Source organism: Culex quinquefasciatus, chromosome 2 (genome assembly GCF_015732765.1).
Source record: "Culex quinquefasciatus strain JHB chromosome 2, VPISU_Cqui_1.0_pri_paternal, whole genome shotgun sequence".
In the NCBI taxonomy this organism is placed as follows: domain Eukaryota; kingdom Metazoa; phylum Arthropoda; class Insecta; order Diptera; family Culicidae; genus Culex; species Culex quinquefasciatus.
The window spans coordinates 140,097,087-140,122,458 of record NC_051862.1 but is presented as its reverse complement, the minus strand read 5'-3'; the positions used below and the strand labels follow the sequence as shown (position 1 = coordinate 140,122,458).

Here is a 25,372-nt window from a genome sequence, read left to right as displayed (position 1 = left end):
ATTTGTTGGGTGGTGTGATGCCTGAGCTGTCACTTTGAAAGTGATCTAAAACTTGTGGCGGCGGCACACCTTCTTCTGCGAATGCACTCGAAAGTCGAAATATCCATATCAAAACGAGCACACAAAAACAAAACCCATTTTCGTCACACTGAGCCTTTTGACCTATTTCCATCACTTTTGCAGTAACTGTTTTTCGCTATTCAAACAACATTTCTGGAGTTTTTTTTTTTTAAAAGGTCCAATAAACCAAATGTCCAGTTTTTGAAACCACCTTGAGTCAGGGGCACCCAAAAGCAAAAACCGAGGCAAAACTAAAAATTTGGTTTATTGGACCTCTTCAAAAAACTCCAGATTTTCAGATACAGCAACAACTAGCAACGCACTAGAGAGTTATCTACGTGCGCATGTATTGCGTGTACGTACACGAAAATATTGAGGTTAAATTTTGTACCGTCCAGCAAAACAAATGGCGTGCTAGTGTGCGTGAGAACGGGCTTAGATAACTCTATAGAGTTATCTAAGCCCGTTCTCACGCACACTAGCGGACCATTTGTTTTGCTAGAAGGTACACAATTTAACCTCAATCTTTTTCGTGTACGTACACGCAATACATGCGCGCATAGATAACTCCATACGCACCTCCCAAGAAAAGTGGCAATAAATGCCTTTGTGGACAGCAGCACAAAGGAGAGTCAATAGGTCTATTCCCGTACTGCAGAATTCTGCAATTCTGCACGAAATTGGCAGCAGAGCGTTCCCGTATTTTTCTGCAACAAAAGTAACTTTTCTCTCAGACAGAACTTCTGCAATGAGAGAGGTAGAAGTTGCAGCAAAACCGTTCCCGTACTTTTCTGCAAGCTCTCTCTTCTCTTTCGTGTTGAAAAGTAACTGCAAGTTGGTGTGAGTACACGCTTACATAAAATTTGCAAGTTGGGTTAAATCAAGCATCCTATTATTATGTAGTTGCAATAAATTTGATGTTGTATTATTACTAAATTTAGGTAGTCTTTTGAAGGGACGTTTGTATATTTGAAATTGATGGTTTTGGGATATTTTTTTAATGTCTGGTTTTATTGAGTACGATATTTTATGTTAACAATTTCAGGCTTAGTTCATGAATGTAATGGTATAGCAAATTTATTACTTTTTCAGTGTTAGTATTTTTACCTGATCAAAAGTTGTTAAGTTAATCCAGTATTACAGCACGGCTAATAACTCATCAAACAATTTGTTTCATAAAAACAAATTGTTTTTAAAAACTATTAAAAGACACATTGCTTTTGAGTTGAATAAATTCCAAATAAATATTTGTTTAAGGATTGATTATTGATCTTCAGTTGTTTTAGAACAGACTAAATATGTGTGTTAAAATAATAGGTAAATCTAATTGACAAATTATAAATTGTACCTGTGACGGTGCTACTAAACCAAAATATTAAAAGTATTTTGTTGAACTTTCAATGAAGGAATCAAAAAAAAAGGTATAAGACTATACCAAACAAATAATCAATATAATTGAATATATAATTGATGACCATAAAATTATTGCTGGAACATAAGTTACGTTGTTAACACATCATATTTTATATTATTTAAAATTGATATAAATTTTATTAAAAATTATACGGTAAACTCTACACCACAATTCTTAAATTCTTAAATGCCGCCATCTTAAATCATAAAAAATACACATATCAGTCATATTCTAGGTTAGAAACGCATATTTAGAAGATTTAGAGATTAGAAATTTTGAAGAGGTCGTCGGATAATAGAGTACAAACTGTTTCTATTTTATATAATTGAAACTCAATTATAATATTTTTTTTATTCACTATTTTTTAAATTTTACGTTTTTTAAATTATAATTTCTTTGAAATTTTTAACTGTGGATTTTGAGTTTTTGAAGTTCAAACTTTTGATTTTTTTTATTTCGAATTCCAAATATTTGAATTTTTGGGTCTGAGCTTTTGTATTTTTCAACCTTAATTTTTTTAATTTTAAGTTTTGATATTAAGTTTATTTAAACTTTAAACATTTTGAATTACTTAATTTTTAATTATTTGAAGTTTTGAAGCGTTGAATTTATGTTTTTTTATTTTTCTATAAATATTTGCATTTTAAATTTCTCAAGTACCTGATTTTTTTTAGTTACTCAATTTAAAAATATTAGTTTTTTTTTAATATATTTTTAGTTATGATTTCGTAATCTATGTGTTACCATATTTTTGAGCTTTGATTCAATTACTTTCTAATATTTTTCAATTTTGCTGCGTCACCATTGTTCTTCCATGTGACATCCATAATTTTGTTATGTTATGTCCTGAATTTAAAAACAACCTTCAAATGCTCTACTATCAAAACAAGTATTTATGATCTCTTCTAAATTAAACCTTTGTTTGTCATTTTTGCCACTCTCATTTCTATTTTTAACCTGATGTAAAAAAAATAATTGTTTGTAATGTTAAATGTCTACCTAATCATAAGCATCTTTAAAATAAAATGTTGAGTTGCATAAAAAATAAGTCACCGTTCTAGAGGTACACTTATTTCCATTACAAATTACAATTTTTGTCAATCCCTTTTTTTAAATAATAAAAAAACTTTAATACCCAATTGGAGTAAATCCACTCAACTGTGTACAATATTGCAGAAAAAGTACTGGAACGCGCTACCCAGGCAAAAGTTTTGTGGCTTCTCTCCTTGCAGAACTTCTGCAAAAGAGAGAGATGAAGAGAGCGAGCTGAAAAGTACGGGAACGTGCTGCTAAAAATGACTTATGCTGGCTGCAGAATTCTGCAGAAGTTGCAGAAATTCTGCAATTCTGCAGGTACGGGAATAGACCTAATGATTTCTTCGGGCTTTTCTTCACTCTCTCTCTGGCTTGCTTTCGCTACCGCTGCTGCCCATTTGAATTTTTTCTAGAGTTATCTACGTGCGCATGTATTGCGTGTACGTACACAAAAAAGATTGAGGTTAAATTTTGTCCGGCCAGCAAAATCAAATGGTGCGCTAGTGTGTGTACGCGAAACGTCATAAAGCTCTCTTGACCGGTTCCTTCCGATGTGTTTATAACGCTTTAACCCTTTCAAGCCTGAATTTTCAAAAAAATATTTTTTAAGTTAGTGATGGGAAAATGGTTCTGAGGACCATACGAAAATTATAGGCAACTTTTGAAAATTTTGATTTTTGGGTCATATATGACCCATCAGGCTTGAAAGGGTTAAGGGGTTACATACATGTAAATCGGCAAAAGAGTCATAGGTCGGTATGAGCACACACTTCAAAATTTTTTGTTAAATCTGTTTTGAAGACATTAAAATAAACATTTTCATCTATTGACAAAACAAATTTGAAGACATTTGGTTGTATCATTGTCTTTTTCAAGCAGAACATAACCAAACTTTTCCGCACCCTCAGCAAACGTCAAATCAATACAAATAGCTGCCGGATGGGTGTTATTGTGCCTCTCACAATTATGGAACACCTGAATTTAACTGATATTTTCACACAAAAAATTATCAGACTATTCATAAAACATATCTTAGCTTGAATTTCATTGGTTTCAGCGCGTGAAGTCATTATTTTGTAAAAAATATGTACTCATGGAGAGAACCAAAGTTTGTTTACATCCGTAAGAAAAAGTGTTCCGAATTTGTGGATTTCAAGGGTCAAAGTATTTTTTCAAAAAACGTGATAAAAAGTTAAAATTTGCAGATGTTCGATACAGCATTCGAAAGATCTCAAGAAAAGCTTTCACATGAAGGTAAAAGCAAATCATTATGTTCAATTATCGATTTGATATGATTTTTTGAACACTGACCGATCTGTAAACTGTTCCGAATATGAGGGATGGCTGTATATGAAATTTTGTGATTTTCTACGTGTATGTAACCCCTTAAGATGAAAACGGAATCCAAATTTGAAAAAAAATCTGTGGATGTGCATTATATTTTTTTTCTTGAAATTTCTTTTATGTTCCATCAACAACAAAATAACCGCTTCGATATTCATCAGACAAGATTTATTTCAATTCTTGAGCATAGGCTTTTTCCCTTACATTTCTCTTCGTGTGTTAAATTCTGCTGGGTTTCAATAAATTACGATTATTCGGACTATTTTCTACACGTTACACTACAATAATTCGCATTTTTGTTTATTTCTCTGTGTAACTTTTCTGTGTTTTGCTCTCTAGTTTAAGCATGAGTTGTAATTTACTTATCGGAAAGACACAAACAAAATAATCTGGTTTGACCATCAACAGCAGCTTTTCGTTGCAATCATATACGCGTGTGTGTGCACTCCTACAGTATTAAATGTCTTTTTTCTCTGTTTAAATTGTAAATAGAAGTGTTGTTTGCCTATATAGGTATACTGTGTTCTGCAAGTGCGATAAAGAGTAGGACCGTCGCCGCGCAGTTTCAAAAAGTGTAGGACCTTTCGAGGCGGAAAGTCAGCGTTCTGCGAAGATTGTTCAGAGTTTTATTTTCTTATGTTACTTTCTATGTATTGTTTTGCGTTTCCTATATTATAGTGTAGCGTTATTTTTCCTCAATTTTCGTTTTATGTCATGTGATAATTTGGTATCAATCCGTTAGCTTTTGCATCAATCCGCGTCTGATTAAAAGGCACTCTAATTACTTGGGTTTTTTAAGTAGTGTTATCAAAAATGTTATTTTATCTGTTCTGTATTGTTAGTCTAAGTTTTGTTTTTTTATCGACGATCTAACTATCTATGCCTGTTATCTTGTAGTGTGTTTAAACAAATAGTCTTTACTTACGAAGTTTACGCGACTATTTTAAGCTCCCGAGTAAGAGGGGTGACTTCTGAGTTCGGAATTTATTGTAGTTAATCATTTAAAACGTTTACGAATTCTATTAGGAGTAGGTAGGTTTGCTAAAGATTAATTAACGATATGTTGCATTTATTGTTACTACAAAGATAAAGGGGAGACACTCTGTTGGCGCGAGTCACGTGTTTGTTAGAAGAAATTTTGGATATGTACGATGAAAAAGACTGATGTTTGTGCTGCTTTATGTGTTGGAATTTCTTATATAAATTTTGGTAAAGTAAAATAGCTCATCTTTTAACTCAAAATTTGACGTTTAATGATAAATTCATATTTGGCTTTGGTTTATCCTCAATGATCTAAATTCGTTGGAGTTTAATAAAAAACTTCAAATAACTTCTATGGAAATAGATTGAATGCACATTATTCCCGTGTTACAGTGAATAATAACAAAATAAATAAAGGAAAACTAAATTGATAAGATAAGAAGTGTAAACTATACAAGGAACACTTCAAGTGTTGCTTCCACCATGAAAAAAGTGAGGTGCACTTAGGCTTCGCAAGTCGCAGGTCAGCCTATAGGCAGACCTGGCCACGTAATATTCTAGAAGTAATACTTTGTGGTACCAAATCTGATTGGACCATGTATTGTATGACGGGTGGCAAAATTGCACGACGTTCTTAACGTTTTCATTGTAAATAACCGGATTTAAATCGAGTTGTGCGAAGGTCAAAAGGTTGTTCAAAATGGCGTCAAAATTCAGCCCAAAATGCACGTGCGATTTGATAGCACGATCAGGTTGATTTGCTATTTCAACAGCATTTTTTGTCAAAAGAAAAAGAGCAGCACAAACTGAACGCGAAGTGTGCAAACTGACATGGGCGGGGAACAACCAACTTTTGCGTTTGCAACGTGCGAAATTGATTTGATCTAGTGGTGCCAGAGAAAGCGATCTGGAAAGGGGTTTGATTTTTGAGAGAGCTTCTGAAGAATTGCGTAGTATTTTCAAACTTGTGTTGGCTACTATCCAGGTTTCGGAACAAATTAATAATTAACACATTCTACAACCAATCGGTTTTCTAGTGACATCAGCAAGTGTAAAATCCACTACTAATCCGTTACCCTATTTAGTGAAGGAGTAACAAAGGACAGAGGACCGTTCTTCGAACACGTACGATAAATATTTATGTAATGATTAATAGTTATTTAATGCAGTACAGTAAAGCCCACATTACACTCATATTCACACAAACACACTATTCGATATTAGTTTTTACCTAGTTCATCACAGATGCTCTTGTTCTATATTACAAATTGTAGTCACACGGTTCGCACTTGTGTGTGTGTGTGTTCTCCGTTCACAACGAAGTACCAAGTACCATATTTATCCCCGGTCTTCCGGATTTACGATTTAAGCCGCTTCTTAGCCCGATCAGCTGAGCCGCCCGTCGTCGGCCGGCTTTCACGACAAATCGAACGTCATCAGCGGGTTAAAGTTGAGCAGATCCTGCTCGCTGGACGCGTTCCGGTAGCCCCAGGACTTCATCGCCGTCACGCAGCTGTCCTGGATGACTTTCACCTGGGTTTAAAAAGAAAGTTTTTGTTAGGTTTGTTTAGAAACTCCCCACAACGATTCATCACACCTCCTCGAAGGTAAGGTCCTTGGTCCAGTGGAACGGAGTCGACTTGGAGTCTCGGAATGTCGAGCTGACCCCGCCAATGTCCAGCTTCGTGTGCGTGTCCAGGAACTCCTCGACGGCGGGATCGAACGGCAGCCCGTAGAACTTGAGTATCTCTTTGGTGGTTTTGTACGGGTTCATCGACAGATCTTCGTAGCGGATCGCTCTGGAAATGGAATGAAAAAAAGATAAGAAATCTAATTTTCAAATTATCAAGGATCCAAACAGTTGTTTTTAATTGATTGCAATGGAGCTATTCTTAATTAAACTTAAATCGGACTGTTCCACGGTAATTTTACAATAGGGCGTAACATTGGGCGATTTCAAGTCAGGTTACGTCCTTTTGAAAAATTACTTTTGCTTCATCATGCATACGGGACATGTCTTGAGAGTCTTCACCCCGAATTTCATCCAATTTGGTTATTCCAATCTTGAGATACCGTGGCACCCGTAAATGAACTCGGTTTTTTTTTCAGAAAAACGCTCAAAAAGTTTGACAGATTGCTTTGCGCAAAAATTCAAGACCTTTTTCATATTTTTTTTTTCGAAAAATTCTATTTTTAAAATTGAAAATGAAGACTAACATTACAAAAAGTCAAATATAAGCAGTTCTCTCAGATTTCGGTCATTCGACTTTTTTTGTAATTTTTAATCCGACTGAAACTTTTTTGGTGCCTTCGGTATGCCCAAAGAAACCATTTTGCATCGTTAGTTTGTCCATATAATTTTCCATACAAATTTGGCAGCTGTCCATACAAAAATGATGTATGAAAATTCAAAAATCGATTTGGTGTCTTCGGCAAAGTTGTAGGTATAGATATGGACTACACTGAAAAAAATGATTTTTGGTAAAAACAATTTTGGTGATTTTTTATTTTACTTTTTGTCACTAAAATTTGATTTGCAAAAAACACTGTTTTTATTTTTTTTTCATTTTTTGATATGTTTTAGAGGACATTAAATGCCAGTTTTTCTGAAATTTCCAGGTTGTGTAAAAAATCATTGACCGAGTTATGATTTTTTAATCAATACTGATTTTTTCAAAAAATCGAAATATTGGTCGCAACAAGTTTTCAACTTCATTTTTCAATGTAAAATTTGATTTGCAATCATAAAATACTTTTAAGTGAAATTTTGATAAAGTGCAGCGTTTTCAAGTTAAACCCGAGCAGACGGAAAAAAACTTGGGAATAACATTTTTTGATATTTGAAAATACTAGGCCAATAACATTTTACGTTATTTATAACAAGATTTGTTATTCGTCGTTATGATTTTTTTGTTATTGGAATGTTATTGTAATAACAGACTAATAACATTTTTAGTTATTCTTCGAACAAATCTTTGTTATTAATTTTTGTTATTTTAACAACTAATCCGATCATCCCAATAACAGGTTGGAGTTATTCTTCCATAACAAAAAATGTTATTCCAAAGTTGTTTTGGCTTTCAACCAATACCAGACCAATAACAAATTTTGTTATGATAACATAAACCGTTATTAAACCATTATGCAGAAATGGATTTTACAGGAAGATTCCATAACACTTTTTGTTATTTTAACAGAATTTGTTATTGAAATGGCATGAATTTTGTTATTACCGTCTGCCCGGGAAGCCATTTTTAGGTAACTTTTTTGAAAATAGTCGCAGTTTTTATTTTTTTTATATATTAGTGCACATGTTTGCCTATTTTTGACAAAAATCTTTTGAATAGCTGAGAAAATTCTCTGTATTTTGCTTTTTTTAAATTTGTTGATACGACCCTTGGTTTCCAACTTGCCATGCAAGTGTTTAAAAACAAGAAAATTGATGTTTTCTAAGTCTCACCCAAACAACCCACCGTTTTCTAATGTCAATATCTCAATATCTAATGTTTCTATTTACAATGTTGGAATATGAAACATTCGTGAAATTTTCCGATCTCTTCGAAAAAAATATTTTAATTTTAAACCAAGACTTATATTTTAAAAGGGCATAATATTGAATGTTTGGCCCTTTTGAAATGTTAGCCTTGATTTAACAATTTTGAAAAAAGTTCAAGTTCTTACACTAAAACCCCCGATTACGCTCAGGCGTTACGCTTTGTATTTCGTCGATTTCTCTGAAACGACGCAACATTTTTGCAATCTTTTTAAAGCAATTTATACGTCTTGTGCAGATCTACAAATTGATTTTAAAAGATTGTAGAAACATTACACTGTTTTCGAGAAATCAACCTAACAAAAAGCGTAACGCCTGAGCGTAATCGGGGGTTTTAGTGTATCAAAATTTCACTAAAGTACTTTTTGAGTGAAAATTTGATTATACATCGAAAAATGAAATTGAAAAATTGTTGCGACCAATATTTCGATTTTTTTTGAAAAATCAGTATTGATTAAAAAATTCATAACTTGGTCAAAGGTTTTTTGCACAACCTGGACATTTTTGAAAAGTTGGCATTTGATATCCTCTAAAACATATCAAAAAACTTAAAAATTAAAAATAGTGTTTTTTTTGCAAATCATGTTTTAGGGACAAAAAGTAAATTAAAAAATCACCAAAAAAATTTTACCGTGTATCATTTTTTTCTCGGTGTAGTCCGTATTCATACCTACAACTTTGCCCAAGACACCAATCGATCAAAAAATTCCTTCACAAGATACAGATTTTTAAATTTTCATACATCGTTTATGTATGGGCAGCTGCCAAATTTGCATGGAAAATTATATTGACAAACTAATGATGTAAAATGGCTTCTTTGGGCATACCGGAGGCACCAAAAAAGTTTCAGTTGGATTAAAAAACACAAAAATTAAAATTCCGAAATTTACAAAAAAACGATTTCGTAGAGAATTGCTCATATTCAATATAACACCTTTTTAAAATGTGAGTCTTGATCCCAACAGAAATAAAAAGATTTAGAAAGGACCAGAACATTACACAAGTGATTCAGTTTTTAACATTGAAAATAAGACCATTGGTTGTGAGATATTGGCACTAGAAAATAAAAAGCTGTTTGCATGAGACTTACAGAATTTAAATTTTCGTGTTTCTTTTTCTTTATTCGCTGTATTTCAGAAACCAGAGGTCCAATGTTCAATACCGTTTTGGCAATTTTATTGAAAATTTCTCAACTTTTCGATAAAAATTATATTCAGGACTGGACAATCATGGACACAATTAATAAAAAAAAACATAGAAAATGTAACTTTTCAATTATTCAAAGTGGCTATAGGTATTTTGATAAAATCTGCAAAGTTGCAAATTTATTTTTTTGCAATTCCGGCGTGACATTGAAAACTGAAATACAAAATAGTAGTTTATGCAACAAGTTGCAAAAAGAGGATTTTTTCAGCACGAGTCGTACATTTATCCAACGAGGTTCACCGAGTTGGATAAATACGAAGAGTGCTGAAAAAATCAACTTTTGCAACGAGTTCCATACAACATTTTTTGCAATTCCAAAAAACACACACTGAGTGAAATTTTATGTAAAATTTTCATGTATTTTGTCTTTAAATCGTTTAAATAAAAAAAATGTTGAAAAGTGTTACTTTTCGAAACAAGTGCTGAAAAGTTCAACTTTTCAGCACCCATTTGAGTGCTGAAAAGTAGAACTTTTCGGCATTTATTTTGAAAAGTGTTGCTATTCGATTCTGTTATTTTTGGTACAGAAAAGTAGGCTATTTCGTCGTTCAAGAATGACAGGAAAAGTAAGTAGTTTCACGACGGAATTGCAAAAAAAAACAATTCGAGTTTTCTATTTATCCAAAAAACATTTTATTCTTAAAAAAATGTTCAAAAATTGTGTTTTTCCCTTTAACATAAATAACAAAGAACCTAAAAAAAACGGATTTTGGGAAATTTTATGTATGGGGCCATCCATAAACCACGTGGACACTTTAGGAGGGGGGGGTATGGCGATTGTCCACGCTCCATACAAAACATTTTTTTTGTATGGACAATTGTCCACGAAGGGGGAAGGGGCGGGGGGTTGAGATTTCCAAAAAAGTGTCTACGTGGTTTATGGATGGTCCCTATGTGATTTTTTTTGTATGGACAGCTGCCAAAAAAAAATGCACAAAAACGGCCGATTTCGTAGATAATTGTTCATTGGCTAAATTAACTGGAAATAACACAAATAGCAAGGGCAAATCTGTACTTAATTTTCACTTAAAAAAAAAAAACAAAAGAAAAACACATTTTCGATTTGCCAAGACATAACCAATTTTTCATTTTCGGGTAGATGCAATTCTCAACATTTTCTGTTAATTGTGCCTTTTAAACAGAGCAAAAATTACCCCCAATCGTCGATCATTCACATATGATGATCTTTTTTTGCGCAGCTTCCGCAAACATTTTTTTTCCTACATCAAATCCATCGCCAATAATTGAAGCTAGAAACGAATTTCCTAATCATTTGGCAGCTGCATTATTAGTGCGGTGTGCTGATGAGCCGAGAGTGGTATCCGACTTAGGCACGCCTTTTTCCACGTTGGTTAGCGTCGGCAGCGTCTAACTCTTTCGTATGGGGTTAGGGGAGACTGAGTTGAAAGTTGAAGTGTTCACTAGTAATAAAAAGTAGTCATAATTCAAGTCACTTCAGCTGCTCTCCCCTAGACCAAGTGGGTACCACTTACTGCCCTGTTAATAGCTTGGCGTGTCAGTAAGAAATTGGATGGTGATGGAGGTTGTCGAACTTTCCAGCCCCGCAGGTTAAGAATGTTGTTTTGCATTAGCTTTCAAGCCTGAACTGAGCTATCCATCAAACTTTAAACTGTTTTAAAATTTTACCTTGTAGTTGCAAGAGGATTTTGAAAATGTAGAAAAAAAAGTTTGTTTGGAAAATTGTAAAACAAAATTGCAGAAAATTCTAGAACGAACCGATACTTCCGTCTAATTGTCCAAACAGAGTGGAACGTGTAATTGCGTCGAAAGATCACGGGCATTGATTGATTCGCCCTTATACGTTGTTGGGTTAGTACCGCAGTTCCGCATGGATTGTGCACTTAACCTGCAAGCACCCGATAATTCAACAAAATTTATGCCCGCATTTCATGGCTAACCTCATCGCGTGGTTTCGATTTTACGAACAAAAAAAAAGTCTGCGTATTGTGTGAAGTAATCGAAAGGGGAAAGGTATTTCAAAAGCCTTAATCGATTCCCTCACTCGGCATTGAAAATTGAAGAATTACTATCAATTTTCCTGATGACCAATAAGGTCTGAAACATTTTAAACTGAGATTTTCTTTTCTGATTTCTACTTATTTGATTACGGTGACTTCGTTGCAGATTAAGAAAAAGCATTGGAACATACCAATTAAAATTAAGTATTAAGTATTAACCAAAGTATGAAATATTTTTGGGCGTCGATGTTGGGCTAAATTGAGTTCATGACTCCACATTGTGCCCCCTAACCTTTTGACCTTCACAGATCAACAAAAATCGTAAAAACTCCGTGCATTGTTGTCACTCTTCATATGAAAGAAGTTTTGATCTGTATGTGCGACAACTGGCCAAAGGCATTTCAGGTCAGAACGCGAGTGATTTTAATTTTAATTAATCCGCAATCGTCTGTCTTGATTTGACAAAGAAGACGATAAAAAACAAGTTAAATAATTTTTAACAAAGTCCATACCAATAAAAATGTATAAAATTTGAAACTCTTATTGAAATTATAAAAGAGCAATTCCAGCCCAAAACAGGAATTTTGTAGGTACTTTTTTCTCGACCCTCTCCGATTTCAGTGAAACTTTGTAGACATGTTATCACTCGATAATGACATTTGAGAAGGGCGTAAGTGTTTTAAATATGTTTGTATTAAGTAATTTAAATATAGCTGTATCTCGAAGCCGTTGCATCGCATCAAAAAGTGGTCAAAGACAAATTTGTAGGAAATTTGACGGGCTTCCCGAAAAAATACACTGAAAGAAAAAAACACTCCAAAAAATGCAGGATGGAACAACTCACCTAAAAAATACAAAAATCATTTACTGAAACATAAAAAGCCCTAAACATCAAAATTTTCAAAAACCGAACACAGGAGTCGATTCTCGCTAGACAATTTTACATAAAAGTCTCCATATTGACTATTGTCCTAAGTCCAATCCTTGTGAAGTTACAGCGGGTTTAAAAATAAAAATATTGAAAAATAGGTTTTTCGATGGTTTTTGACTTGATTTTTCAGTCTCAAAAATATTTTTAAGGGAAAGCTCGTCCAATTTTCTATTTGTCTTTGACCACATTTCGATTGGATGTTTGGGCTTACAGATATAAGCTAATTTACTATCCAAGTTACTATACTACACTGAAAAAATATATTATGTTTTCAGTTATGAGCAATGTAATTAGCATCCGATTGAAATGTGGTCAAAGACAACATATGGGAAATTGGACGAGCTTTCCGGTAAAAATATTTTCGAGACTGAAAAATCAAGTCTGTCTTATAGAAATTGCCAAAAACCATCAAAAACCCTATTTTTTCAACATTTTTATTTTTTAAACCGCTGTAACTTCACAAGGATTGGATTTAGGACAATGGTCAATATGGAGACTTTTATGTAAAATTGTCTGGAGAATCGACTCTCGTTAAGAGATGTTAAGGGAACTTTTGAAAAAAAAAACCGTTTCAATAAATGATTTTTGTATTTTTTAGGTAAGTTGCTCCATCCTGACTGGCTCCATATACACAAAAAAGGCTTATATATGCCTAGGATAACATGTCTACAAAGTTTCATTGAAATCGGAGAGGGTCGGGTACAACCGATTCCCTATTTGACATGGAATTGCTCAAAAAAGTTTAGGAAACATTTTCGCAATTATTTTAATTTTTCTATATTTGACCTTACACCTTTCGTAAATGTGAACGTAAAAAGGAAAAATAAATACAAGAATTCATAGATTTTTTGTGATGAATTGATAGAAGCAATATTTTAATTCTGTCTTAAGACACATGCTTAGAATATTTCCCTTCTTAATTTTATGGATTGCTTAATTTATTGATTTCGAAAGATATTTCGGTCATTACAACTCACACGAAATCATAACAAAATTTCCCGACTTCGATTTGCGTGAAACTTTATCCTAAGGGGTAATTTTGGTCCCAGATCCGAAGTTAAACATTTGAAAAAGACGTGTTTTTCAATAACTTTCAGCCTGAAATGGTGATGCTTGAAAATTGGGGACTTATATGTTAAATCGCCCGATTTAGTAGCGTACTCAAAATTCCGGAAAACGTATTTTTTATTGAAAAAAATAATTTAAAAAATGGTTTGAAACCCCTTGCCTTTTTTGTTAATTGACTGTAAAATTGGTCATGTAAAAGTAAATCTTTCCCAGTTCATGAGGGGAACACCCTTGAAGAGTATCGGGTCCGGCATTTACAAAGCGGATTCAGTGGCGATTTCTTTCTCAACTTAATGTTAACATGTTAAGGTTAATGTTAACATTCCAAAGGTCGCCTTCCCAAGGTGTCGTAATAAGGTCCAGTTTGTGACGATACACTACCTTCCTTTTACTAAGCAATCGAATCCAGAAGAGAAACGATCCCCAGTTGTGTTGGTCCGAGCCGGGATTTTAACCCCGATCTACCGCTTGCTAGGCGGGAGCGTTACCACTAGGCTACGTGGTTCGGTCATTAGAAGGGAAATTAAATTATCTTTCCGAATCGACAATAAACCAGAAAGGTATATTTTCAATTTAAAAATTATAAAATTGTATTCTATATGAAAAATATAATACCTAAAGATAAGGTATGGAGAGCATTATAAATACAGAAATTCCATTTGAAAAGAGCCTAAACCGGAAAAAAGTTCTCCGATCGGGCTCAAATTTATTCTGGGGGTTCCTTGGCCAAAATAATTAGATCCGTATTTTTTTGTTTGGCCATTAGGGTGACCTACATCGTGCTACACAGAAAAAAAATGATGGTAATATTCATCAGGAAATGGTGACAGATTTTGTGGCAAAAAAGTGATTAATTTGACCCCAGAAAATTATGAATTTTCATCAGTTTTTGATGAATATTCATCCGGGTCACATTTTTACACATTTGTTATGTAATATTACTCAAAAAAAGAGGTAATATTCAACCTACCAAATTTTCAACATTCCAAAATTCAACTTTTTTTCTGTGTAGGATGGTTCGAAAAATTGCAATTTTCGTCATTTTTCGCAAAAACCACTTTTTTTTCAAAAAATCATATCTTCACGTCAGTTCTTCCGATTTCAGCTGTCTTAGACGCAAAAGAATGGTGATTAGTTTGGATGTTTGCAAATGGTTGAGAAAAATAGTAAGCAGTTTCAAAAATCTAGCTCACTATTTGAAAAAGTCGTATGAAAACTTAAAATGGCGTTTTGGCCGTGCCTGGACTAAAGAGCCTATGTCTAAAATATTTTTATCGGATTCCTCGGAAAATTTCACAGTTTTAGTGAAAAAAGTTTACTTTTTGGCGATTTCGTCATCTCCTGTTTTTCCGCGTGGCGCGTCGAAAAACTCAGTTTTTATTTTCAAAAAATCATATCTCAGAAATTTACGGTTTGACATCGCCATTTTTTTTGTTATGATATGTGAAATTTTCCGAGGAATCCGATAAAAATATTTTCAGACATAGGCTCTTTGGTCCAGACACGGTCAAAACGCCATTTCAAAGTTATCATACGAATTTTTCAAATGTTAAGCTAGATTTTTGAAACTTCTTACTATTTTTCTCAAATAGCCCACACAGCTCAAAAAGTAGTAATCCAGCTGCGTGTAAAAGGCCTAAGTGTAAAATAAATATTGCATTATTTTATGCAATTTAATGTGATTTTACACCCTGAAATATGTAGCCCATCAGTATGGGAAACCTACTTGACCGAAATGTCGAGCTCATATATGCGTTAATCCTTACAGCTTTTCATTGGTCTGATGACCGAGTGGGCTAAGGCGCCAGTCCTTACTGTTAGTGCTGGGTTTGAATACCGTCGGTTGCAACTTTTTTTTGTGTTTGCAAAAAATGTACATGCAGTGTGTAATATTAAGTGTTTATTTTGACGAAGGTGATGTGCATGCTTTTGCATGCGATTTTACCATCGGATTTTTTGCAGTGCAACTAATCACCTTTCTTTTGCATCTAAGACAGCTGAAATCGGATGAATTGACGCCGGGATATGATTTTTTGAAAAAGTTTTTTTTTGCGAAAATTGACGAAAATTGCCATTTTTTGAACTACCCTAGCACAAAGTAGGTCACCCTAATGGCCAAACAAGAAAAAATTGGATCTTATTATTTTGCCCAAGGAACCCCCAGAAAAAGTTTGAGCCCGATCGGAGAACTTTTTTTTGGTTTAGGCTGTTTTCAAATGGAATTGCTTAATAATAACGGTGTTATGTTCGCCTGATTCAATGTCACACAAAGAATTAACAACTTAAATATGGTTTTTAACCATCATTTTAAAAATCCTGATAATCGAGGCAACACTATCAAATCTTCAAAGAGCCCGAGGCGAAATTCCTCTCCAGCACTCATAGTCATTAGTTATGCCAGATGGCAATGCACAAAAAAATCTACCAACAATGCCATTCCAACGCCGGACCTAGCAAAACACATTCGAACACGGAGAAAGATTGTCGAACTCCGATTGATATACCTTTCACTTTCGCTTCGCGTTGCGGTTGTTGAGTTTAGCAGGTAAGGCAGCTCTATTAGTAATTTAAATGCGTGCTGAGAATGGGTAAAAAAGATTTGACTTGAGGCACGCCCCCTCCCTTTTGGGCATGAGGCGTTGAGTTTTTTTGCCTTAGGGAAAAGCAAGAAATAGTGTGTTGATTGGGGTGGTTCTTGTATTTTCTTGTTAGTTTCTAAATAATTTTTTTCTACACATTTTCAAAAACTTTTCCCTAAAATAAAGGATTTTTTGAAGAAGTTTTGACATACTTACAAAAAACTGTTGTTAAGTGTCTGGATTTTTAATAGTGAGTTAAATTTAACAATAAAAAAAAAAAGATTGAAACAAGCCACCCAAGGCATCATCCCCAGGCGTCATTCGCACTTACTTACTATGCAGCGCGTGGAGAATAGCCCACGGGGAGCATGTTTAAGTTTGAAGCGTTTCCTATGCTATTTATGTTCGCAATTTTAATGATAGACAGAGTGGGCGAGTCATGAATACTAATGCAATGGCACTTTTCCTTCTTTTAGTTTCGGTTTCACTCTCCACCGAGAGAGTAGGAGCTCCGGGTTTGGACGACGCTGGGACAAGGAATTTCCATACTTGGCAATCTGGGATGCTGTGATATAATGTATAGCCATATAAATTTGTGTTATGCTTGCTGCCCCGAGAGGAGAAAATATGTTGCACACTTTGTGCTCAAGCATGTCGGAAAATGTTAAATGATTGGCACTGTGGTGGCTTGGCTTGTTGATGAAGATGTTGATTTGGCCCGGTGAAAAGTAATGGACCATGTGACTTGAATTTCAATCACATCAAGCTATTGGAAGTGTTTAAGCTGCGACTTTTTATTGAGAGAAATTGCTTCAAAATACATTCAATAGTGAAAGTCATACGGATTATGTGAAGTTACGCAGTTACGACAGTTGTTTTTTAAAGCCTCTGTTTTCAAATGGCCAAATCTTGAAAAAATATAATTTTTTTTTTGGCAAGCCGAAGCCGCTAACCACCGCGCCACGAGGCCCTCCCTCTTTTGTGGGTATTTGGGGTAAGAAGACTCTTACGCGGAATTGCATACAGTCATCCCTCATATTCGGAACAGTTTACAGATCGACCAATGTTCGAAAAATCATAGAAAATCGATAATTGAACATAATGACTTGCAAATACCTGCATGTGAAAGCTTTTCTTGCGATCTTTCGATTGATGTATTGACCGGCTGTAAATGTTTACGTTTTATATCAAGTTTTCAAAGAAAAACATTGACCCTTGAAATCCACAAATTCGGAACACATTTTTCTTATGGATGTACACAAATTTTGATTCTCTTTTGGCCATGAAATGAGGTCCTTAGGCTGAAATTATTCTGAAAAGTTGAAAATTTTGAAAGTTGATTTTTTAAATTATTTGATATACCCCCTAAAGGACTTTGTTTAAAATGGTTATAACTATGGGATAATTTTGACCAATTTCGTCAGGGTAATTATTTTGGCCATGAAATGGGGTCCTTAAGCTAAAATTATTCTGAAAAGATGAAATTTTGAAAGTTGATTTTTTTAATTATTTGATATACCCCCTAAAGGACTTTGTTTAAATGGTTGGAACTATGGGATAATTTTGACCAATTTCGTCAGGTTCATTATTTTGGCCATGAAATGGGGTCCTTAAGCAAAAATTATTCTAAAAAGTTGAAATTTTGAAAGTTGATATTTTTAATTATTTGATATACCTCCTAAGGGACTTTGCTAAAATTGGCTAGAACTATGGGAGAATTTTGACCAATTTCATCGGGGTCATTTATTTTACCATGAAATGGGGTTTCAAGCTAAAATTAATCCGATAAAATTAACTTTTGAGAGTTAATTTTTTTTAATTTTATTATATTCCCTAACGGAATTGATTTATTTATTGAGAATTTTTGAAGTGTGAATAACAAAAACTGTTATTATTTTCACAGAGCCAGGAAGTTGGAGCTGACGTTGAAGTTCGAGCTGGATACCTCGGAGACTGCATCGGATTCAGCAAATTTTCAGCAACTTTTACTTGGAGTCGGAATCTGTGAAGTCGGGTATTTTTGGAGAGCTGAAGTCGTCGTTGACGTCATATCCTGCATCCGGAGTTGTCTTCAAAGTATGGATTCAAAGTCGCTTGGAGGTACCCGACTCTGCAGCCCTGACTAGTACAGAGGAGTTATGGCAACTGCAGGTTTATTTGAAAATTACAAATAAACCAAAACAATAACTTTTTTTGTTATGGAGACAGACCAGTTCAATAACATTTTTTGTTATTATGTTGCTCCACCTCTCCGCACAAAATAACAAATCTTGTTATTCCTTCATGATTCCTTCTGTGTTATTGGTTTGTTATTGCAATAACAACATAATAACAGTTTAAGTTATTCTTCGAACAAATCTTTGTTATTGATTTTTGTTATTTTAACAACTAATCCGATCATCCCAATAACATATTTCGATCTTCTCACAATATCAAAAACTGACCTTCCCAAGTTATTTCCGTCTGCTCGGGATGAGCATTTTCGCTCATAAAATAAATGAGCAAACACGAGCACGAGCAAACGTGAGCGAGCTCGCGTCGCGCTCCTCCTCACGAATGAGCGAAAAATGCTTGCTCATGAGCGGATGAGCGCTCAAAATCGCAACACTGCACTCAGAGAAATTCATTTTCATCGATTTGGTTTTTGTGAGGCAGTAGATCTTATTGTTTTATAAAGTTCTCACGAGAAAATTGTAGGATTTTTTTTTTAATTTTCAAACATATTTTTTCTTGTGTGATTTTCTTTTAAGAAGTATTTTTAAAATACAAAAAAAAAATCGAAATTACCATCCAAAAGTGGCACTTATCTAAAACCAATTGTAAAGTAATTCTCGGTTGCAAATTCAATTTCTCTATAAAAATGATTTTTAAGTAAATACAAATACACTCAGACCCCGATGGTTTGACACCAACTGTTGTCAAACAACGGGGTCACTTTTTAGTTTGACACCTCTTTTACACGGAGTTCACACACACTATCAAACGTTTGTTTTGATAGTGTGCGTGAGTGCCGTGTAAAAAGTGACAGTTCGTCACTTTTTCGTTTGACTTTGACAAACCAACGCGGTACAAACTAAAAAAGTGTCCAACGAAAAAGTGACCAACCACCGGGGGTTGAGTGTAGCAGATTTTGCACCATGTCCATCACGCACTATTGATCAAAAGATGGCTTTTTAGCCTCCTAAAACAGATAAAAAACCAAAAATTAGGAAATATGTATTTTGGGCATTAAACTTTTAGTTATAACAATATCATAACCTACAACTTTGCCATAGAAACCGATCACAATAATTCTTCTCAATGTACAGAATTTCATACATTTTGTATGGCCAACCTCCAAATTTTTGTGGAGACCTGTATGAAAAAATAAAATAAATAATGGCAACTACGAGTAGACACCAACACTATGCTTCGCTAGACTTGTAAGGAATAACTAATGATACAAAATGATTTCTTTAGACTTAGGGAATGCAAATCAGAAATTGAACATTTGAAAATCGCGTAAAAATTGTGAAATCGCATAGAACTCCTCAATACTAGTGTTTTGGTTTGAATAACTTATTTGAATAAAGTTTAAGGAATCTATAAAGACCGCTGGATCATTTTTTTACTTAATTCAATTTAGCTCAACATCTATATGCGCCAACAAAGCACACGACATTGCTATAGGGGAGAGTGGGGAGACTTGATCCCCGGGGAGACTTGATCCCAAGCCTGTATCTCGTCAGCATGTGGGTAAAACAATTAGCTTTGTTCTAGAAAGTTGTGCGAAATTGACTAAAACTCATTGTAGAAAACATAGAAAAAAAATTAAAAATGTTCAAATTGAGTTACACACATTTTTCTAAAAAGTGCTGCAAAAAACTTCCAAGAGATCTTTTTTCTTTGTTTTGATAAGTATAGAAAACACTCAAAAATTATTCAAAAAAATATTTTTTATACATGAATTGTTTGATAAACATATCAACTCCAAAACCCTTACGCATTTGACGTTAAATTTATCGTCATACTATTTTTACAATCAATTGTTTAAAAAAGTGCGTTGAGGGAGACATGATCCCTGCATTTTTACAGTCACTGGAATCAGCCTCAAGATTAATTAATTGAGCTGGATTTTCATACATAGTTTCCTTTAGTATAGTTGTACATAACTAACTGCAGTTTGAACCATTTTTCAAATGTTTTGTAAACAAAAATTACCAGCTTTTGTAAACATGCTCAATTTTGGTTTAAAAAAGAAAATTTTAAGTTTTTAAATATTTTACATGCTAAACTTGTTATATTTTGAACACAAACGTACAGGTTTAATGTGAAATTGCTGTATCTTATAGAAAATTAAAAGTTTGGATTGATAAGAAACATTTTGCTTAAGATTTCTTCAAAATGTTGAAAGGGGGATCAAATTACCCCCAACATTTTAAAATTGCCGGTTTAAAATATTTTTTTAAAACGCTTGGCATTATTCTAAGAGTTTATCTGATGAAATACCCTTATCAGCCAAACAAAGTTGAATGTTTAAGCTTTCAATTCATGCAAAAAGATCATAGTTTTGTGAGAAATTGACAGAGTTATGTGCGATACAAAAAAAGGGGATCAAGTCTCCCCACTCTCCCCTAACACTGATTCTTAGCAACAAGTAGTATCATAGCTTAAAGTACTCCTCTCACCTGAACTTGTTGGGATACTGCTTGGTCAGCTCGACAGCCGCCTCGTAGTCGGCCTGCATGTCGTTGCACACGGTCGGCGGGTGGTCACAGTCGGGCCGGCCGGGGCACCACACCCGATGCTTGCGGGACTGCAGAGACCCCCGCGGGTCCCGAATGAGCAGGATGACGCGCACGTTTAGACTGTGGAAGAGGGGATAAAAAAACAGGTAAGAAGATATGTTATTATTGTCGGTGGAGCGTAAAATATTAACACTCAACAGTCATTTGCGGTAATGAGCATCGACAACGACAACCACGGTCAACAATGACAGGACGGAATGGGTCACCCACGCCAATCCATGATTCGATTGCCGGAATTTGTGGTCGATATTGCTGATGTAATGGAATGGAATGGAACCATAACAATCAGATACGCTAAATATGCAAAATGTCCTCAGTTTCTATGCGTCGCAACCCAACACAGCTGGATTGTCTCACCGGGGTCGGATCCCCAATCGACGGTAGGACAACGGTCCACCACAAAGTATGACCACAGAGATAATCATCTAATTGGTCATCAGGACTGTGCTTTATGTACACAGTAAAAAATTGTGTAAATTTGGAAGGTGTAATTTTGGAATATTACCTCATTTATGATGTAATTTTACCTCAATTTAGACTGAAAAAGTGACATTACCACAAAAAAGTGGAAAATTACAATTTTTTAGAGGTAAAATTAAAATTTGTTTACATAAAAGATGTACCCCTTCCCAGATGTGGCACGCCAGGGTGTCCTTATACTGTGAGATAATTTTCATAATTTGTTGAATTTACCGTAATTCAACACAAAAGTTGCTAAACGATGCAATTTCTCAGCCGAGTTGTAAGAATACGTCAAGAGCTAAACAAGCTGAAAATATTTTTAAAATTATTTTCAGTATATTACTATTAACGTTTTATGATATTTTTCTGAAATTTATTGTGACTCTTTTGAATATTGGCCCGATTAATAGCGAAAAAATTTAAATTTTTGTTTTATTTAATGTTTGAACACAAGGACAAGTTTTTTTCGACATCACAACATAACTAGTATAGATCAGTTTGGACTTAACAAAAAAAGACGTTTTGACGATTATGAAACAACAGTTCGTTTAACGATCTTGTATTCTGGACATTCTAATGCACACATCGTGCGGTTCAGGTGTTTGGTTATAAGCCAAACCCCACGGTAAATAAATCATTTGAACACAATGTCCACCACCGCTGCTGCTGCTGTCCTACATATCACAGATTAATCACATTATTACTCGCGGCGTGTGTGGAGGGCGTGAGAGCTAATGTGATTACTGGGTATAGAATATTGGATGTGTAATCCCGTATCGGTTGGGCATTGGCCTCCGACACCACAGCTGGGTCACGATGGAATCTGTGTGGCGTAATCCACCGTTGACACCAATACCGGCCACAGGTGACATTTTTATTTAATAATGCTCTTGCGTATTGGCCTATTGTTACACCCCGTCTCACGTGTAGATCAATCGGAGCTCTTTTGTCGGTTTGTATGCTAATATGCGCGACACCATCCCCACGGAGTGTCACATCACTTAATTGCCATTTATTGCGCTCTGGTAGTGTGTGACACACACACGAATGCACCTATTCGCTTTAGTGCATCAGATTATCGGCAGTGGCGGTAGAGAATTGAAGGGTGAAACTACCCACCAATCCAGTTATGTGTGATTACATCGGTCAGACAGGAAATTACGTTACGACTAGCTCTGGAATCTGTCAATCAGACGGCGGACCGATTGGCAAGCCCGGGTAGTATTTCCGAAACTATATTGATTGCTGTACACTATAAGTGATTACATAACCCTGTACAACCAACCACCGCACCACTAAACGGACTTAAGCTCAAAATTCGATAAAAATCATTTGTTCACCAAATATATTTTTATTTAAATCAACTTGTCCCTGTCAAGGAAATTATTTGGATAAAACCTGTTCTGAAATTGCTAAGGGGGTGTCCATAAACGTCGAAATTTTCAAAACGCTCATATTATTGCCTTCCTTGAGGATCTGAGTATGCTAATGCTAGCTCGTTTAGAAATATTCTCAAAGATATACCTTGAGAGCCGTCTGCGTAAAAACGGCCCTTTTCGGATGATAATAACTTTTCAGCAAAAAATCCTAAAAAATATGGTGTCTTCGGGAAAGTTGTTCAAAATTTAGTGAAGGTTCTACATCTTAGAATTCATAAAGATTAAACGACTATGTATTGTGCCCTCCGCAGGTAAAAAACTGAAATATTTTGACGATTTTTCCCATACAAACTTCAAGCGAGGGAGGGGTTCCCGTGGTCAGAATGAGCTCAAATTTGGAATTTAGCCTAGCTGATTTCAGGGTGTAGCCCCGAGAAAGCCCGGATTTGGACCACCCTAATGTAAAATGATAACTTTTCCCTTTTAAATCACGCATCCTTATGAGTTTTTTTTTAATATTTTGGATTGCGGTGACTTTCATAGTCACTGTAAAAGTGTAAAAAATTAATTGATTACCGTCGGTGAAGGTGACTATGGGTCAAAAAATGATACACCTCTCGTAATTTCCTGATAACAAAAACAATTTAAATAATATCAAAAATATTTCAACGTAGATTTGTTCTTAGATAGTTTACTAACATTTTCCCAAAATATAGAGGATTTTGATGAACACTACCTTAAATGCCAATAGTTTGAAAATTGACCCAATCTCACCCCTTAGAAAGAGTGACATTGGGTCAAATGAAACTAAAATGATGTTCAAATACAACGATATGGTAACAACAAGTCATCCAACAGAGTTTCTTGTTCGAGGGAATCGTATTGACACGCTACAATGTTTGAAGTGGAGATTTTCGAACATTTGGGTAGTTTTCGAGCAATTCTAACAAAAATATTAGAAAAATGATTTTTCGAGAAGTTAATTTTGGCCAAAAACGTATCCAAATTTCAGACATCTGCCAAAATAACAGGATTTGTTCTAGGAACGAGATTTTTTCAGCGAAGTCATTTTAAGATGTCTCCTACACAACCCTTTTAACAAAATTCAGTTTCATTGAGAATAACCTGAGGAATGATAAAATCCGTAATAAATCACTTTCACCCAATCTCACCCCCCCAGACCCAATGTCACCCCCACTGACGGTGCGTCAAAATATTGTACGTTTCTCTCAAAAATACACGCCGCGCGGCATTTCTGACTGTGCCGTAGACTTTGTTGCCAGCGATTTTCTGCACTTTTGGTGCAATAAAAAATATACCTGGCAACAATTCCATCCAATTCGAAGAAGAAGATCAACAAAAACAAAATGCGCAGTATGTTTGACAGCGAGCATTTGGCGAAAGTGCGACGCGTCGTTTCGAGGCTGATATGCCGCGTGTCTTTTCTGGGAATACGCGCAATAACCATCAGCAAGGTAACTTTAAATGTTTAAAAAAACTATTAAATGATTGTTTGAGTGTAAGTTTATTACTTTTTTATAAAGAAACATAAAAATTTAAAATTAAAACTTGTAACTCAGAAACATATTTGAACTGTTATTAGTGTAACTTATTTTCATTGTGAAAAATATGAAACCTTCAGATTTTTTAAATAATCCTATTCGACAATCTTGTCATTATTAAAGTTAACTAAGTTTTTAAACTTTTTAAAATTTGTTGAAAACTACTTCTTGAGGTACTTAGAACACATCTTTACCAAGCTCAGTATGGTTCCATACCATTCTTATTTCGTATTTTTGAGCTATCAACCTGACCCCGGTTTTCGGTACTTTTAATTCAATGCCATGAAACTTTCCAACAACTTTAGTGGCGCTAATTCAGTTGATGTTATATTCATAAAATACTTGATAACAATCATATTTACATTGCACATTTTGTCTATCAAACGCCATAAAGTTAAACTATACAGCAGAGCGTATGGAAATGATAACAATTATCCTACACAGAGTTGAATTGTAAACAAAAAAAAAAACAGCGGCCCTTATCTACCGCAGCAACATCGCGCCTTGTTGGACTTTTCACAATTATCTTAACAGCAGGCAGGTTCAGTCAACTGTTGCCGGGGATTGAATAGTAATTGTGTAGCATTGAATGCAACAAAATTTCAAACAAATAAAATAAATTTAGGGTAATTCTCTGCCAACTCACACAGCAGTTGCCCCGACCCCTCTTCGATTTGCGTGAAACTTGATCACGAATCCTAGGTCCGTTTTTTGATATCTCGTGACAGAGGGGTGGTACGATCCCTTTCATTTTTGAACATGCGAAAAAAGAGGTGTTTTTCAATAATTTGCAGCCTGAAACGGTGATGAGATAGAAATTTGGTGTCAAAGGGACTTTTATGTAAAATTATATGCCCAATTTGATGGCGTACTCAAAATTCCGAAAAAAATATTTTTCAGAAAAAAACGTATATTTCAAAAAAACACTTTAAAACTAAAACTCTCCCATTTTTCGTTACTCGACTGCAAAAAAATTTGGAACAGGTCATTTTATGGGAAATTTAATGTTCTTTTAGAATCTACATTGTCCCA

The 25,372-nt window shown here is 34.7% G+C and overlaps 1 protein-coding gene across 1 annotated transcript in view; it reads right to left on the bottom strand.

Moving 5' to 3' along the window:
* Positions 1 to 3,999: 3,999 nt before the first annotated feature.
* The window catches only part of LOC6031792 (carbohydrate sulfotransferase 1), a 46,865-nt gene continuing 25,492 nt past the window's right edge, over positions 4,000 to 25,372 (bottom strand). Inside the window, exons 3-5 of the mRNA XM_001842448.2 lie at positions 20,818 to 20,997; positions 6,432 to 6,633; positions 4,000 to 6,367 (exon numbers count right to left, since the gene is read on the bottom strand). Coding sequence (XP_001842500.2) covers positions 6,251 to 6,367; positions 6,432 to 6,633; positions 20,818 to 20,997 — 499 coding nt within the window. The 3' untranslated portion in view covers positions 4,000 to 6,250. The remainder of the gene's footprint in view (positions 6,368 to 6,431; positions 6,634 to 20,817; positions 20,998 to 25,372) is intronic.